Raw genomic sequence first — 18,247 nt, forward strand, 5'->3', positions numbered from 1 at the left:
ATTTTACAAAAGGCATAAATGTAATTAGATTAAGACACTACAGCTGGTTTTTGGACAAAACTTGCACATTTTAATACTGTCACCTGGCCGGTGTCAGCGCTAGCCGTTGGTTTGTCCTCTGGAAACTGACTGAGTCCATGTCTAAAGAGAGGCTTCCATAGGGGAGAAGACAGCACATGGTTCATCAAGCCTGCAGGCAACTCCTTCACACCGCGGATCTCTATATTAGGCAGGAAGGCGGAATTAATATTGTAAGTTTGTGTTTTGCCACACTTTTCCCACAAGTGAGACCTAAGATGATGCCTAAACTAGGTAAAGATGGTAACAGGGCTCCAGACTGCCACCAAAATTTGAGTGTGCCACTGAATTTTACATCCAGTAGCACATGTGCGACTAGTAAATTTGACCTTTTTTTGTGATGTGACACTGAATTTGAATTTGAAACAGCACATTGTACTTTCTGCATGTATCATTAAAGTATTTATTAGTAATACAGTGGAAAATAGTAGAAATTTGAATATTTGGTTAGCATGTTGATTTACAGTGTGTGCCCCTAAATTTTCTGGTTGCGCCCCTAACATTTTCAGTTGGGGGCCACTGCGCTCCTAGTAAAAAAAGTTAGTCTGGAGCCCTGGCTAGGACAAAAAACATTACGGTGCAATGACCTGCCTGTTTCTCAGCAAACAATGCAAAAATAATTCTTCTTTTTGGGGAACATGTCACACAGGTATGAGTAATGTGTGTGCGCTCTCACCATAAGGTGATTTCAAAGCCAGGGTGCGGGAGGCCAGACGACCCATCAGTCTGGAAACAAGCAGCTGAAGGTCAGAGGTCCAAGACACGGTGATGTCCGGCAGACCGTACGCTGTCACGGTAAACTTGTAACCCCACTCGTTGTTACTGCTGTCTGAGTGAAACAAAAACTGCAGCTGGGGACCCGCTTTAAACGTCACTTTCTGTAAAAAACACACTTTATTATATTTTTATAAACACATTATTGCTATTACATGTGTTACTACACGCATTAAATGTGATGATCACATTATAGTCATTATTTTTGTATGTTATGAACACACGCAATTAATTACATTTATTGAAAATTATTACGATCAGCATTTATATTATTTTGTTTAGTTTCTAAATTAATATGTAAAAAATATTAATAAAATATCAAAAATGCGAACCTAGATATCTAAGGAAAGTTTAGGAGCATCAACGTTTTTAAATTTCAATAATTGATTTAAATCTTAAGCAATATTAAAGAAATCAATGTTACATTTACAGATAATGCTCATTATGTAGGATGATTTCATGTAAAAAGAGTAAATCACAAAAAATGACTTTAGCTGGTCACAAATAATCATGATATAATAAAATACTGACAACTTTAATTTAAAGGAACAGTATGTAAGAAATTTATATCAATTAATCATAAAATGGATCTGATATGTCACTAGGCATTAAGAAATCATTTTCATTTCAAATACATTTATCACTGACAACAGTGGTCTGGCCAGGATATTGTCATTTAAAAAGTGGAGTTGCAGCCCTCAACTGATGTTTATGTTGTCATTTTGTGTATTGGCTACCAGTTGTGTGATTGCAGTACCAGTTTTGGCCACAAGTTTTGTGATTGCAGTACCAGTTTTGGCCACAATCCTACATACTGTTCCTTTAAACCAGAGAAATCAGAAATTAGTTACAAAAAAATCTAAATTTTTATAAAAAGTTTTTTGCACCTTTGGCCATTTCTCTGTGCCAACCTTCATGTCGTATCTTACTTTCCCTCCTCTAGCATCAGTGAACTCCAGATAGTCATATCTACAAGAAAAACACAACCAATCAACCCATATGCATGATACTGAAGATTAACAGGCTATTTTATTTCAGTCTCAGGCCACATGACAGTTTCTGAAAGAGGAAAGTTATGGTGCTTTTCCATTGCATAGTACCCCACGGGTCAGGTCGTGTCAGCTCAACTTACTTTGGCTTGGTTAGCTTTTCCACTAAGTTTAGTATCACTTCAGAGTGGGAGGTATTATTATATTTTGTAACATCATGCAAAACGTGGATGTGAGCATCGTTGGAATGCAATGTTTTCCATACATTCATTTATTTCTCAGTCCACCAAAAAATAAAAATTGACCACCACAAATAGATGTTTGCACATCGCGTTTATCACTACCTCTGTGTCACATTTTCTGTACAAACACCCGTGGCGTCAGTCAACCTGCTCTGCGAAGTTGCAAAAATGCTGTGCATACGTGCACATCACGGTCTCACGGATGGAAAGGAAAACTGCAAGGAAAACACTGGTGTGGTGTTCCTGATTCTCAGTCTGTGGATGTTTTTCACCGCTTTAAGGGAGTTTGGGAGCAGGTTTGCTCGAGACAGTGCAAGCACAAAGGCAAAGCTAATCTTGCATTTAGCATAGATGCTGGTAGTGACGATTCTCTCAGACCAATCAGTGATTATACAGTGTATTCACGTCACGCTTTAGTATCAACTCAGCTCGCTTGGAACCCCAACCGAGGTGGTACAATAAAAAAGTATTGAGTACTACGTACTGTACCCAGTGAAAAAGCAAGCTGACCCGACCCAACCCGTCGGGGTACCATGCAAAGGAAAAGCGCCATTAGTGTCCTGAAATTGCCAGAGAGTGTGCCATTTGAGAGAACCAGCCCTTCACACCTTTTCTCTGTTTCACAGCGATCATCAAACTCCACCTCGAAGGAAGTGGCTCCGGGACAGACGAAGACGGTGGTCTCATGTCTGCTGTTCTCATAGTTATGAGGGGACTCCATGTGCCACGTCCTCAATATTACAGGCTGTTGAGACTGCTGACAGCCCTCCATATCAACCTACAGTACAAACACACAACAAAACAACTCATTATTCTTTCATTCAGTTCAAACAAAGTTTCAAACTTATTTACTTGAAGTACCCCCTTAGATTTTAAAGGAATAGTCCATTTTCTTAAAAGAAAAATCCAGATAATTCACTCACCACCACGTCATCCAAAATGTTGATGTCTTTCTTTGTTCAGTCGAGAAGAAATTATGTTTTTTGAGGAAAACATTGCAGGATTTTTCTCATTTTAATGGACTTTAATAGACACCAACAATTAACACTTAACTCAACACGTAACAGTTTTTTTCAACGGAGTTTCAAAGGACTATAAACAATCCCAAACGAGGCATAATGGTCTTATCTAGCCAAACGATTGTCATTTTTGAAAAGAAAAATAACAAATAGACACTTTTAAAGCACAACTTCTCGTCTAGATCCGGTCGTGATGCGCCAGCGTGACCTCAAGCAATACGTCATGACGTCAAGAGGTCACAGAAGACGAACGCAAAACTCCGCCCCAGTGTTTATAAGTGCGTTAAAAAGAGAACCGTTCCTACGTTGTTGTATGTCAACTGATACTAATTAATGTCTTTGTGTCAGTATATTGTTTACAATGGTCCGCAAATGTGACCTCCCTACGTCACTACGCATTTACGTTAGGTCGCGCTGGACCGGATCTAGACGAGAAGTTGTGCTTTAAAAGTGCACATTTGTTATTTTTCTTGTCAAAAATGACAATCGTTTTGCTGGATGGGACCCTTGTGCCTCGTTTGGGATTGTTTATAGTCCTTTGAAACTCCGTTGAAAAAAACTGTTAAGTGTTGAGTTAAGTATTAATTGTTGGTGTCTATTAAAGTCCATTAAAATGAGAAAAATCCTGCAATGTTTTCCTCAAAAAACATAATTTCTTCTCGACTGAACAAAGAAAGACATCAACATTTTGGATGACATGGTGGTGAGTAAATTATTTTTCTTTTAAGAAAATGGAATATTCCTTTAATATTTAAATAATTTGCATATTTAACTTTACTTATTTTTATTTGATTTTTTAAACTTTACTTCTTTTAATTTCATTCAATTTTTCAGTATTATTTTACAAAGTTGTTATTATCATTAACTTTATCGGGTAATGTTTAATAAAAAAAAAAAAAATTAAATAAATACAATTAATAAAATAAATTAAAATAAATACTTAAATATATCTTTTGTTAATAAAAAGCTACTTTGTTAGTAAGTTTTTTATTTATATTTTTAATTTTAAAATAATTTAGTTGCATCTTATTGTTTAATTGTATTTCATCAACTTGTGAACCACCTGCAAAATTCTAGCCCAGTTTGGGAAACTCTGAGAGATTAGTTAGAGAATAGCTAGATTATCTTACTTCTTAAAATGCATTACTACTGCAAAATCATGGGTTTGTTGTCCAGGAAACACACATACTGATAAATGTATATCTTGTAATCACTTTGGAAAAAAACATCTGCCAACACACACATGCACGCACACACAATGTACTGACCTTAGAGAATATGTCCTCCTTGTCATTGGACAGTTTCTTCAGTAGATCTGCCAGAGGGTGAAACCTCTTTAGCAGCACACAATGAGGAATATCCAGAGCACACAGCTCCAGCAGAAAGATTGTCTGCAATAGGACAACATGGACAAACTGAGTCAAAAAAAAAACACCTCAAAGATCAAATGTGCTTTTTCTCTATGTGGTGAAATATTTCTACCACAGCATAAAGATACAGTTTGTAAGATAGAGGACTCGCTACCAGCTGTCTGGTTGCCATGGCGATGATAGATCCACTGAGTTTCTCCATGATATCAGCTCCAGAGAAGCGCTTAATAAGAGAGCCCAGTAAGTCTCTTGTACCTGCCAGGAACTGCTCCACATCTGCAAGCCAAAAGAAACAGCACAGATTTATTCAAAATATGACAATAATACTTCATGTTTATTCTTACTTCAATAAACTGTTACTGTATAGCTCAGTGGTAGAGCATTGCATTAGTAACGCAAGAGATAATGGGTTCGAACCCAGGGAACACACATTTGTATACCTTGTAATGCACTGTAAGTCACTTTAGATAAAAGCGTCTCCCAAATGCATAAATGTAAATGTAATATAAACATCTCACTGCCTGTTTCAGAGTCAACATAACTGTATATAGACGCTTTCATCAGACACATACGCGTTGTCTGGATGAAATTTAATTTCTGGTCTCTGTTCGTTTAATGATCTGGCTAGTGGCTAAACTGAACTTTGAACAAATACCATGTCATAATAAAAATGTTTTGGTTTGCTAAAAACGAGGGGAGACGGCAATCACGGATCACCGCTATATGATTTTTTATGTTGTTACTGCTGAAACCATCATTATTAATATATAATTGCATAATAAAAGTCCACCTGTAGCCAATACATTTTCCCTCAAAACTCATCTTTAAGCATCAAAACAGCATATTTAAAATGTTTCCTGTGACAGTAATTTCTTCATGCTTTAAAATAGCTTGAATGTAACTCTACTACAACCTTGCCTTATTTAGCATCTACCAATATGCGAACTAGCCCCTGCCTCTACTCAATCGCACCAGCATGGACCATATATATGAACGTGCAATTAGTCCCTGCCTTCACCTAATCATACTAGCTCAGACCATAGATATATATGTACATAGATGCTGCATCCGACAGTAGTTGCTAAGTCTGGTTTCACAACGCATACGTGAGATGTGCGTTTGCATCACTATTTTTTGCACCGATGTTAACAGGTTAGAGCATTTACACTGCACATGTGAGCAGCGCATGTTCACGCCACAGAAGTAAAGCTTAAGTAGCAGTGCTGCGATCGTTTCAACGTCAAGATTGATGTGACTGATTTGTTTGTGATGTAGGAAACCGAGTCGATGTCAAACCGCAGTTTTAAAGTCTGTCTTTGAAAAATTTTCCCAAACATAATAAAAAATGAAGGTAAAAAAATACAAAATGCAATAGTGCTAATGTTAAACTTGCACATGATTTGTCTTAAAGGATTAGTCTATTTTCTTAAAATAAAAATCTAGATAATTTACTCACCACCATGTCATCCAAAATGATGATGTCTTTCTAAGTTCAGTCGAGAAGAAATTATGTTTCCTGAGGGAAACACTCCAGGACCTTTCCCATTTTAATGGACTTCAATGGACCCCAACACCTAACACAACACTTAACAATTTTAATACAGTTCAAAATTGCAGCTTCAAAGGACCCCAAACGATCCCAAACGAGGCATAAGGGTCTTATCTATAGCAAAACGTCATTTTTGGGAGGAAAAATAAAAAAATGCACTTTTAAACCACAACTTCTCTTCTTTCTCCGGCTGTGTGACGCACCAGCACGACCACACGTAATTGCGTAATGACGTCGAAAGGTCACGTGTTACATATATGAAAAGCACATTTGCGGACTCTTTTAAACAATAAACTGACACAAAGACATTAATAAGTATAATTCGACATACAACAACGTCAGAACGGTCCTCTTTCTCCACACTTGTAAACACTGGGGCGTAGTTTCACATATGTCATCCATGACCTCTTGACGTGATGATGTATTACGTAAGGTCGCGCTGGTGCGTCACACAACGGGAGGAAGACGAGAATTTGTAGTTTAAAAGTGCATATTTTTATTTTTCTTTCCAAAAAATGACAATCGTTTCGCTAGATAAGACCCTTATGCCTCGTTTGAGATCATTTAGAGTCCTTTGAAACTGCAAATTTAAACTGCATTTAAACTGTTAAGTGTTGGGGTTCATTAAAGTCCATTAAAATGAGAAAAATCCTGGAATGTTTTCCTCAAAAACCATAATTTCTTCTCGACTGAACAACGAAAGACATCAACATTTTGGATGACATGGTGGTGAGTAAATTACCTGAATTTTCTTTTTAAAAAAAGGACTAATCCTTAAAAGCATATAAAAAAACCCACCCAGATGTAAACAACAATAAAAACTAGATTTTTCTGTGGGACTTTAAGGATATTAAAACAAACATGATGGATTGAAACCATGACAGAAGGTTTTACCTCAGTCCAGAATGTGGATAATGATAATTTATAAAGATTATTGTAATCTTAAAACCATCAAAATTAATTTATTTACTAGCCAGTGGCCAATATCAGACATTATAGTTGCCATGCTGTAAATTTGTCATATACAAATATCTGTCATACGAGAGATTTACTTGCATTGCAGAGAATAGCTAAAAGTGTGTTACTCCATTTATGCATTTTGCAGTTGCTTCCTTCCTTGCAGTACATTCAAGAAATTGTATCCGTATACGTGTTCCTGGGGATCAAACCCATGAAAATTGCGGTGCTAATGCAATGTTCTTCCTACTAGAATACTTAATAGAGGAATTTTCTAAATAACTGTAGAAAGGAAGTTTTCTTTCATCATAGCAATTGCACAACTATTTAAAACACCGTGAAAGGATTAATCCAAACAAGTCTGGAAAAACAATAGAAGCATGCTTACATTTGAGCAGGACTTCCCGGGCCAGTTCGATAGAGGTGTTTGATCCTCCTTTGATCTGTAAGAAGCACCAGGACAGCAGACTGCCCTGGAGAGCCCAGAAGAGCGACAGCAAGACTCTCCAAATGGACCCTCTGCTGGACCCCAACATCAACACTTCACACTAAAATACAGATGAACATAAAAAAATGACTCTTTACAAAGCTCCTGTAGACCAAAAAGAGCAGCTGTTGCTATATATGTCAAATTACAAATTGTGATAAGCTACATTACAATACCAAGTGTCAGTTAACAGATGTTTAAAAGTGTAAACATCTATTCTAAAGCGTGTGCTGAGTGTCCACAAGGGGGTTTGTGTGAAAGGAATATGTGACTAAATGAGGTTGGCAGCTGTCAGCACTAGTAAACATACCTCTCTACTGGCCACTATGAGCATAGTGTCCATGACGGTCAGGATGGGTGAGACATCAAAGTCAGCAGGGGCTCCTTTAGGGGGCAGCAAAAGGAGACCTTTTGGGTCTTGATCGCTGAAAACAGAATGAGTGGCAATGTGTAGGAGCAGGAAGTAAGCTATAGATTTGTATATGATAGAGGGAGAATGAGTTTGATACCTGAAGTAATTGCAGAGTGACTCGAACGTAAGTCTCACAGACTCGGGTTGATTTTCCTCCGTTATGTTTTTCTAGTAAAAAACAAGAATAGTGAATTATATTAAAATGTGTGGTGTGTCATTTCTGTGTCGCTAGCAGCACCGAATTACCATTTATTGAATTAAGCCGCCTGACTGGGCTGGACATAACAACATTGGCTCCACCTATGGCGTGGCGAGGACACACATTCTTACCATCATATGAAAGAGTTTGTCTCTCCTGCACTGCTTGTTAGGATAGAAGATAGCAGCTCCATTGAGAATGGCTTTTACAGTTTCTTTCCTCAAAGCTTTCTCCACCGCAGTCTCTCCTTCAGGCCCATCCACCACTGCAAAGCACATAAACTACTGTTACTCTCTCAAACCACCACCACCATCACCACAAAAAGCATTTTAGATCAACTCTGCAGTCATGACCACAACGGCGCTCCAGAAACGTGACCGCACTTCCCTCTACACAGCAGCATATATGATCAGGTTGCCACAGTCAGAAACGCAGAAAGCACATTTGGTTATCTCACCTTGACACAAGTGCTCGTAAAGCTCCCCGACAGCTTCGGCAGGGCTCACGTCTGTGCTGGCTGAGGGTGAGGCAGATGCTGTTGTATCTGACAGCTGAGGCTCAGTCAGGTTGGGCATCATTGGGAAGCAGTTCTGAAACAGCTGAAGAAGAAGAACCCGAGTCTTCACCGCTTCCTCTCCCTCACTGAGCATCGCACACATAGCCAGAAGACACAAAACAGAAGAAAATGTGATTTCATAGCATTCATTCATTTTCAATGGCCAGTTTGGTCATGCAAAGAAGTTAGACAACAACAACCGAATGTATTTACGTGACCTGGACCATAATAAGGTCAACGTTTTTTAATTTGATCACCCGAAAGTTGAATAAACAAGCTTTCCACTGATATAGGACAATAAAATCTGGAATCTGAGGGTGCAAAAAATATAAATATATTTAAAAAATCGGATTTCAAGTTGTCCAAATAAAAATAAATTTTTATATATTTACAGCAGGAAATTTACAAAATATCTTCATGAAACATGATCTTTACATAAAATCTGAAAGATTTTTGGCATAGAAGAAAAATCGGTAACACTTTATTATAATGTTCATTAGTTAACTACATTAGTTAACATGAACTAATGATGAACTGCACTTGTGCAGCATTTATTAATCTTTATTAATGTTCATTTCAACAATTACTAATACTTTATTAAAATTTGGTTAACGTTAGTTAATGCACCGTGAACAACATGAACAAACAATGAACAGCTTTATTTCTATTAACTAACATTAACAAAGATAAATAAATACTGTAACAAATGTATTGCTCATGGTTTGTTCATGTTAGTTAATACATTAACTAATGTAACTAATGAACATTATAATAAAGTGTTACCGAAAAATCAATAATGTTGACCCATACAATGTATTGTTGACTATTGTTACAAATATACACGTGCAACTTAAAGGGACACTCAACTTCAAAAAAAAAAAATGCTCATTTTCCAGCGCCTCTAGAGTTAAACATTTGATTTTTACCGTTTTGGAATCCATTCAGCTGATCTCCGGGTCTGGCGGTACCACTTTTAGCATAGCTTAGCATAATCCATTGAATCTGATTAGACCATTAGCACTGCACTAAAAAATAACCAAAGAGTTTAGAAACTTAGCAGATATGGCAAGGAACTATACTCTCATTCTGTCGTAATAATCAAGGACTGGGCCCGAAAATAGTCCCCTGCTATTAAAAGTAACCAAGGGGACTATTTTCAGGCAGTGCGTAATATCACTACCTATCAAGTCCTTGATTATTACGCCAGAATGAGAGTATAGTTCCTAGCCATATCGCCTAGAAAATCGCAACTTTTAATTTTCCGTCGGTCTTAGTACACAATGTAACTAATATTGAAACTCTTTGGTTATTTTTTAGCATGATGCTAATGGTCTAATCAGATTCAATGGATTATGCTAAGCTATGCTAAAAGTGGTACCGCCAGACCCGGAGATCGGCTGAATGGATTCCAAAACGGTAAAAATCAAAGTTTAAAACTCTAGGGGAGCTGGAAAATTAGCATATTTTTTAAAAAAAGTGGAGTGTCCCTTTAAGGGTCCAGGGTCACATATAGAAGTCTTAAAGCTACAGTAATAATGAATTCAATACAGTAATTTAATTCAGAGAGGTTAGGAGGTATAGTAAGTAAACTATGTTTGTGGTGCAAGAAACCTTTTTTAATAATAGCAGACTTTAGGGAAATGTGCACAAAACTTGACTGATAAATTTTACAGTAGTACTCACACAGATCTGAGTTTGTTGTAAAAATCCCAGAACAGGAGCAGGTTGAGGTCACTGAAGTCCAGCAGGGATTTCTGCTTGGACAAAGACGATTCCTGTATTAAAGGCTTAGTGTTTATATATAAAGCAGCATGTTGTGCCACACAGGTCAAGAATTTCAACTATAAGTGTAGGCAAACATTTACAGTAACTCAGGAAACTGGAAATCATAAATTTGCAAAGTTGTGTTCAACAAATCAGGGTCTTGGTGGATGTACCATGTCTCTGGTGAGCTGCTGGATGAAAAAAAGGGTTCTCTTCATGAGTGTGAGACCCGTGATCAGGCCTGATGCGTTTTCCTCACTCTGAGCGCTCAGATCCTCGACGTCCTCCAGTCGCTCAGAGTCTGGACACAAATAGCCACTGAAGCTCATCTGTTGAACTCCCAATCGCTCTGCTGTGTCCTGTCTAGCACACAGGAACTTCACCATCAGGAACTACACACAGACAAAGAGAGAGAATTAGCGACAGATTGTCTATTAACTATAGACAGTTTTAACAGGCACACGCGTGTTGCTGTGGTTACGCGCATGGACTGAAGTTAATTTCAGGTCTGTGGTTGTTTCTTGGTCTGGTTAGTTACTAAATAAATACCTTGACGAAAACAAAAATTTTCCAAAAGACGAGGGGAGACCGAGTATGGGTCACTGCTGTGCAAAGGAAGTTTGGCACTTTGGCAGCCAGGCAAAAATTTAAGTATCTGTAACTAACATTGTATTAATTTTACACAGTAATGTTAGCTCAGTGTATTGGTTGATACACTTTAGCTATGATTTGAACTAAGATTATTTACTGATTATTTATTTTGCTTGTCTACTCTAGGAGGACTCTGTTGTTATTGATCTGATCCACCAGATCAGTGGCATACGTATTTACTGCATATAATCAAGTGAAAGAGAGAAATGTAGATATAGAATCAAAGAAATCATACTTTTGATACTCGACATTGCTGTAGCTTGATCTCCACATCATTCCAGTCCTCCTCCAGCTCAAACCAACCAATCGGATCATCTTCACTCGTCTCCGATATCCTTGTGCTGGAGTGTGTGGGTTACAGCGAAAGGTTAACTGACTTGCAATCACTTTCAGTGAACTTGTCTTGTACATTATAAATGAGCTAAATACTAAAAATCAACTACAGGTCCAACATGTATTTGCTTCAATAATTCAAATCTGACATACTTGTCTTGGACAAATTCTTTGTAGTCTTTGTAGTCCCAGCTGTCATACTTTTTGAATCTTTTGAAGTGTTTATCAGCATCAAAGGCCTCATTGTCATTGTAAGCAAACACCAGTCCGCATTTAGCACCGATCGCTCCTTTACGCACCTGAGGTGAAGAAATGCAGAGCTTAACATGAAGCATACTCATAATTTATTTACTTAGTTTGATCTCCAAAAGCTTAGGTTTGCTTTACTTCTTGACGTGACTTACTTTCATCTTGATCTGTGTGACCTGAAAGCAGCTCTGGTTTTCGGTGGACAAAATCACACTGGCTTTCCTCTTTCCGTTCTCTGTCAGGAAACCTGCAAGCCCAAACGGATGTCCCAAATAAGTGTCCACTTCTGTTTATTAAAAGGAAACACCACCGTTTTTCAATATTTTACTATGTTCTTACCTCATGTTTTTTCAATGCATGCACTTTTAATCTTTGTACAGCGCGTCATGAATGTATTAGCATTTAGCCTAGCCCCATTCATTCCTATGGCTCCAAACAGGGATGAATTTAGAAGCCACCAAACACTTCCATGTTTTCTCTATTTAAAGACTGTTACATGAGTAGTTACACGGGTAAGTATGGTGGCACAAAATAAAACTTTGGTTTGGAGCCATAGAAATGAATGAGGCTAGGCTAAATGCTAACACATTCACGCAGCGCTGTACAAAGATTAAAAGTGCACGCATTGAAAAAAAATAGGTATGTATTAATAAATCTAAGTTAAGGTACGAACATAAAATATTGAAAAACGGTGACGTTTTCCTTTAAAGGCCAAATTTACTAAATCGGGCAAATTAGCGCGAGAGCACAATTCCAAAAAAGCGCAGATGGGAGTGGTAATATCTGCAGGTTATTTTCTAAAAAGCCGCAAATTAAAAAAAACAAAGGCGCAACAGCTGATTTCCATGATGACCAACGCAATCTACTTAGAGCAGCGCAAATTAGTTCATGGTCTCAAATAAACAGAGCTGATAAGGAGCACTTGAATTCAGCACCACGGACATCGCAGCGGACAATTTGGGATGTGTAATCCCAGCTAACGAAGCCATAGTACACTGAAAAGAACTGGAGGACAAAAAGATGAAGGTTTACAAGAAGTTTTAAAACACCTACTCTTATTTCATCCAGCAAAAAAAAATAATAATAATAACATGGCTTGTAGGGGTGGCACGGTTCATGAAAAAAATTCGAACCGTTCGGTTCGCTTGTCTCGGTTCGGAGCGTGTGTGCGTTGCACGGTTCGACGGTTCATGACATGCGCAATGTATGTAGCTTCGTGCCCTGTATGTGACCTCAGATAGCGTGTTTCCCTTTCGTGAATTGCGCGAAAGAAGAGGTGACTGATGTGGAGAGTGAGTGCTGCAGGTCATGTTACGTGTAGAAATGGCAAGTGGGAAGAAAGTCTGCCCGGAGTTGGAGGACGCGCCAGCGTCGTATAAGTTTGGTGTGTGGAAACATTTTTTATTTCATGTTACCTATGATGACAGCAGAAATAAAACAATAGATAGAACTGCAGTCTATGGGTTGAATGTGTTCGAACAGCCACACGCGACAGCCTTCTATCTAATCTGAGGTACTGAACACAATTGTTTTACGTCTTTTCTGACTTCTGCCGCAAACACACGGTGAATAGCGCTATTTTTAGCCTTTCATTGATAAAACGAAAGCGGCTGATTTCCGCGTAGTTTCATTTTGCTAGCGTGTGAAAGTTGCGCGAACTTATTTCATAAATTGCCCCTCAAAGTAATCAGGACAGAAGTGGACAAAAGTGACGGATTTTTAATATTACAGGTGTAAACGTTATGTTTCTCTTTCGTCCACATATACTCTCTGCAGTATTTAACGCTTCCTCGCCAATGACGAGATTTTCCGTCTTTCCGCAATACTGCTATTATCCACCAGGTGGCGCACTTCCGCAACTTATACAACCCGGAAGTAGCCCCTCACATGAAAGAGAAAGAACTCTGTGTATGTTTTAAAGATCGCTCTGCATCTGATCTCTATCAAAAATGGAATTATCTCAGCTTTTTGCTCAAAATTGGGTGTTTTTGAAGAAACCTGCCCATGTTTGAGAGGTGATTACAAGAGAACTACTGAAGGTAGGATAAAACGTTTTTTTTTATGTTTGAAAGCAGAGGGTCTGTTCTTTCATCTGATATATTGTTTGTTTATGTATTTAAAGAAGAACATTTTCTGGAAGGCATTAAACTTTTGTGAAAATCATGAAAAATGCTGGCGCTGGCTGGCAACTTTTTTTAAAAACGCTGGCGGGGAAAGATTTAAGCAGCCTCTCAGTGATAAATCTTAGAGCTACACTGAAGTTGGCAGTTTGATAAAAAGTTATCTTTGTGTGCTAAAAAGGCACATAAGTTCATGTAGATGGCAATACAGATTCTCTTTTTTTGCCAAATAAATGAAAAGCGTGTTGAAATTATCAATGTCTTCCCTCTTGCTGTATCAAAATCTCACCTGGCTTTCCTCAGAGATGGTCCCAATAATGTGCTTAAAGTCAAATTCAGTTTGTGCATGATTACATGATATAACTTTTTTAATACTGTATCCTAAATTATGGATAATTAATACATTAATAAGATAATACATTTCTGGAGTGTTAAAAAAATTTAAAGAAAAAAATAACAAGAACCGTACTGAACCGAGAACCGTGACCATAAAACCGTGATACGAACTGAACCGAGGGTTTTGTGAACCGTGCCTCCCCTTATGGCTTGGCAAACAATATTTTTGAATAATATGCTCCTCTGGCATTCCAAATAAATGGTTACGTGTGGAAAAAATCCTCTGCCTTGTACCATGTACTCTTTGATCTCTGCCAAGCCTTCTCCTATAAACTACAATTGCTGCCATTTCAAGCGTAAAATGATTTCTGACATGCTTTTTCTGCATTAAATAATTAAGCAAAATCTAGTAATATCACATGCACAAACATTAGTAAATCACGTTGCGTGAATCATTTAAATAATCTCCTCCCATTCATTTTGCGTCTAAAAGAGAAAGACCTTTGCTAAAATAATTACCTTTACAGCACTAATTATCCACTGCGCATCTTTAGTAAACCCCATCAGTCATTACTTAACGCCAAAATGATGGTTTGCGCTGGCGCAAGCTGTTAGTAAATCTTGCCCAAAGTTTCTATGAAATCCTACTTTTTTTTTATGTTATGAATGTGTGTGTACCATCTCCAGTGTTTGTCTCTGTTGTCAGAATGTTTTCTGGACCAGACTTCTCCTCTTTACTTTTGACATCACATGCCTGCAAATGGAGCTGGAGGGGTTTACCTGCAAACATAAACACGCAAACACAGACACACACATTTACATGTGTTACAGTGCTAAATAGCAACACTGCTAAGAAGCCTTCGAATACATTCATCACTCTGTTGTTGTGTTACTGAATGATGATAAAAGCAAGGAAAAACTGAATGAAAGTAACAAAAAAGAAAATATGAATGTAGATATCTTTATAAACTACTGTGTGTTACCATTCCGGTAGAGCAGCCTGAGTCGAACCGAGGCCATGGAGGCCAGCAGTGAGGAAGCTTTGTATTCGGAGTCCAGATGCTCACAGATACCAGACAGAGAGATGAGGACTTTAGCAACGCTGCCACGAGCCAAAGCAAACGCGAGTAGAGTCAGCTCAGCTTCAGGAGACACACAGCAGCTAGATGGGCAGAGTATACAATTACTTTCAATTGAAATAGCTGTTATTACTGTCTTATAGAACACAGGATTTCATTATTATCAAGCTGACCCGTATTGTATAATTAAAACCAAAAGTTGTTTGTCACTACTACAAACCCAGTATGCACTGTTTTGACCTAATAATAACATGGCCACTTCATTATGAAGACCTGTTTTATCGCTTGTTTACACATATTGTCCACTTCCACCTCTGGCTCAGTAACATCATCACAAGGGGAGAGTAGTCAGTAGTGATGATTTTACTGCTGCAAACTAAGTGCTCTTCCTCCATACAATATAGTTCTCACTTTTTAACCGCTTAAAAACTTGCCACATTTATTTTGTGCCACCATACTTACTTGTGTAACTACTCATGTAACAGTCTTTAAATAGGGAAAACATGGTAGTGTTTGGTGGCTTCTAAATTCATTCCTGTTTGGATCCTAAGGAATAAATGGCGCTAGGCTAAATGCTAACACAGTCACGACGCACTGTGCAACCGTGTGTTGTTTCAGAGATAGAAGTGCTACAATAAACACACACTCCAACAAGGTACTACCAAGGTGTGCCTAATAAAGTGTATATATATAACCATGTGCTGAGTTGAGTTTGTGCTAAAGACTGTAAAATGTTGTTTCTTACTCTGCTATGCGCAGTAAAAATCCATCCACCTCTTCTAGAATGTTTGCAGAGAAAAATTTAGGAAACTCTGTTGAAGACGGTGTTAAGGAGAGAGGGGGCATGTGCTGTAAGGCTTTCCTGGAGAACAGCAACAAAAACAGTCAAATTAAATATCTGAACAGTTCCATGGTATTCCCATATTGTTTTAGAAATGGTATACCAAGATTTGTTAGTAAACAATTTATAAAAATATGCATTTGTTTTTAGTACCAGTTTTACCATCTGAAACTGTAATATGGTACTACTGCACTATTGTAGGGGTAATTCATTTTCAGTCCTTCCAGAAAAACGCTGAGTTTTTTGTGATTGTTGCAGCAAAAATCCTTGAACTTGCAGCTTGTTTTCTTTTTCAAATGCGATGGAATATGCAGGATATTTATGCAACTTTATGCGATGAACTTGACAAAATTGTGTGAACTTGCAAAAACTGTGTGAACTTTTTGCAGCTTCTGCGGGTTTTTATTGATGTTCACACCACGTAATTACGTCACTTCCTAATAATCCAAGGACAACAGGGGACATGGCTGCGCATGTGTGAAGTAAATGCAACATTTTTAGGGATGCACGATATATCGGCCGACATATCGTTATCGGCCGATAACTGCTTATTTGTAATATTATCGGTTATCGGTCTGATAGCAAAATTAGGCCGATAAATGAAAGAAGATAAATTATGGATTATTTTGGTTTGTTGAACCACTTCACTTGCTCATTGCTGGCCATGTGGAGTTTTGATTGGTTCTTTCTGTGACATAGCACGAAGATGACACATGTTGCGGGCTTAAGAAGAGTATGCTAGTCTAGCGCAAAGACAAGATGTCCGCGGTCTGCGAGTTTTTCATTGTGTAAATAATATGAATATTTATCGGCCTATAGATATCGGTTACCGCCCCCCATATTTAAAGAGTTATCGGTATCGGCCAAAATTTCCATATCGGTGCATCCCTAAACATTTTTCAACTTTCTGCTAAGATTTATATTACGCTTTGCTACGAAAATGCAGGGATTTTGAAATCACGCAAGCCCGCTCATTTTGCGAGCAGAAATCTGCAATTTATGTGGCGAAAGTGCGGCGTATTAAAAAATGCAGCATCCGCATTAAAATGCACTTTGGCTGATTATGCATTAAATCATGCGATCGCACAATCGTGTTTTTCTGGAGGGACTGCATTATACACGTCTACAACATAAAGCAAAAAAATTTGATTAACTATGCAGTAAAATGCATTAGTTGTTTATCTTCACTTACTGTGTGCTCTGTAAGACGGTCTGCGCAAGCACCGGGTTTGTTTCCATGGACGCAGTGACCAGAGATGTGAGGAGTGACAGATACCATATAGCCGAGGCGTCGGATACCGAAACCTCTTTGCTCTTGGTGATCTGGTAGCCCATTGTCTTCAGACCGTGAATACGCGTGTCACAGCCATCACTCAGGCAACGCTTAATGTTTATCTGAATATCTGAGAGACAAAAATACATGCAAGTATATTCAGAAACATTTACAAGGACAAATTAAGTAAATACGAAACAGAAATCACAGTCTTTTGTTTACATGACACTTCTTACTGCATGTAGTAATCTCACATGTCCCGTATAAAGGACAGTGCCAGTTAAGTGGTTGTTAAGACTACAAAGCTACAAAAAAAGCAGTTGAATAAAATGTAAATATGCTAAATGAGGGTGTGCTTATAGGGATGGGTGATGTTGGCATTGTCCAGCAACGGTACGTATCCCGTGACATTACTGGGAATCCTCACGTCCCTGATCTCCTGCAGGGACCGACGGTTCTTCCCCACAGCTATAGACACCAGCTGAGGCATGTAGCTGTGGTCATTTGATGCTACCGCAATGGCCAGACGTCTCAAAACTATATCTGGCTTCATTTTTAACCTGTGCAAAAAGTGGTGAAAGTATTGATTAAATAGAAATGTTTTAAATATATGAAGAGTTTGTTTCCAAAATGCGATAAACGCCTTTTTTTAAAATGAGTTACCGCCAAAATCAGTATTGTATCTGGTCAGTAGTAATTAAATTCTTAATGTTACACAATTCCAATATCCACAGTGTTATTCTGTCATCTTTTCTCTATTTTCCCAAAATGCAATAAACGCCAGTCCTCCTTCTCTGCAGAATGCAATAAATCCGCTCAACAAATCACAGCGCACCATTTAAAGCATTGTAAACAATAATGGCGGCACATTGAATTCACACTGAATCCTAGTTTTTCTCATCTACTTTGTATTTCGTGATAAACAAACAAACAAAAACAAAATAATACTTTGATGGCATTGCTAAACCT

The 18,247-nt window shown here is 38.1% G+C and overlaps 1 protein-coding gene across 1 annotated transcript in view; it reads right to left on the reverse strand.

Moving 5' to 3' along the window:
- Window positions 1-18,247, reverse strand: part of zzef1 (zinc finger, ZZ-type with EF hand domain 1) — a 61,990-nt gene that overhangs the window by 37,391 nt on the left and 6,352 nt on the right. Inside the window, exons 5-25 of the mRNA XM_073861200.1 lie at window positions 17,636-17,838; window positions 17,198-17,405; window positions 15,910-16,026; window positions 15,069-15,247; window positions 14,764-14,865; window positions 11,785-11,915; window positions 11,534-11,679; window positions 11,283-11,388; window positions 10,570-10,788; window positions 10,316-10,407; window positions 8,534-8,718; window positions 8,208-8,341; window positions 7,975-8,045; window positions 7,776-7,890; window positions 7,367-7,526; window positions 4,627-4,748; window positions 4,371-4,493; window positions 2,692-2,861; window positions 1,740-1,821; window positions 755-956; window positions 84-220 (exon numbers count right to left, since the gene is read on the reverse strand). Coding sequence (XP_073717301.1) covers window positions 84-220; window positions 755-956; window positions 1,740-1,821; window positions 2,692-2,861; window positions 4,371-4,493; window positions 4,627-4,748; window positions 7,367-7,526; window positions 7,776-7,890; window positions 7,975-8,045; window positions 8,208-8,341; window positions 8,534-8,718; window positions 10,316-10,407; window positions 10,570-10,788; window positions 11,283-11,388; window positions 11,534-11,679; window positions 11,785-11,915; window positions 14,764-14,865; window positions 15,069-15,247; window positions 15,910-16,026; window positions 17,198-17,405; window positions 17,636-17,838 — 3,004 coding nt within the window. The remainder of the gene's footprint in view (window positions 1-83; window positions 221-754; window positions 957-1,739; window positions 1,822-2,691; window positions 2,862-4,370; window positions 4,494-4,626; window positions 4,749-7,366; window positions 7,527-7,775; window positions 7,891-7,974; window positions 8,046-8,207; window positions 8,342-8,533; window positions 8,719-10,315; window positions 10,408-10,569; window positions 10,789-11,282; window positions 11,389-11,533; window positions 11,680-11,784; window positions 11,916-14,763; window positions 14,866-15,068; window positions 15,248-15,909; window positions 16,027-17,197; window positions 17,406-17,635; window positions 17,839-18,247) is intronic.

Source organism: Misgurnus anguillicaudatus, chromosome 22 (genome assembly GCF_027580225.2).
Source record: "Misgurnus anguillicaudatus chromosome 22, ASM2758022v2, whole genome shotgun sequence".
Lineage (NCBI taxonomy): Eukaryota > Metazoa > Chordata > Actinopteri > Cypriniformes > Cobitidae > Misgurnus > Misgurnus anguillicaudatus.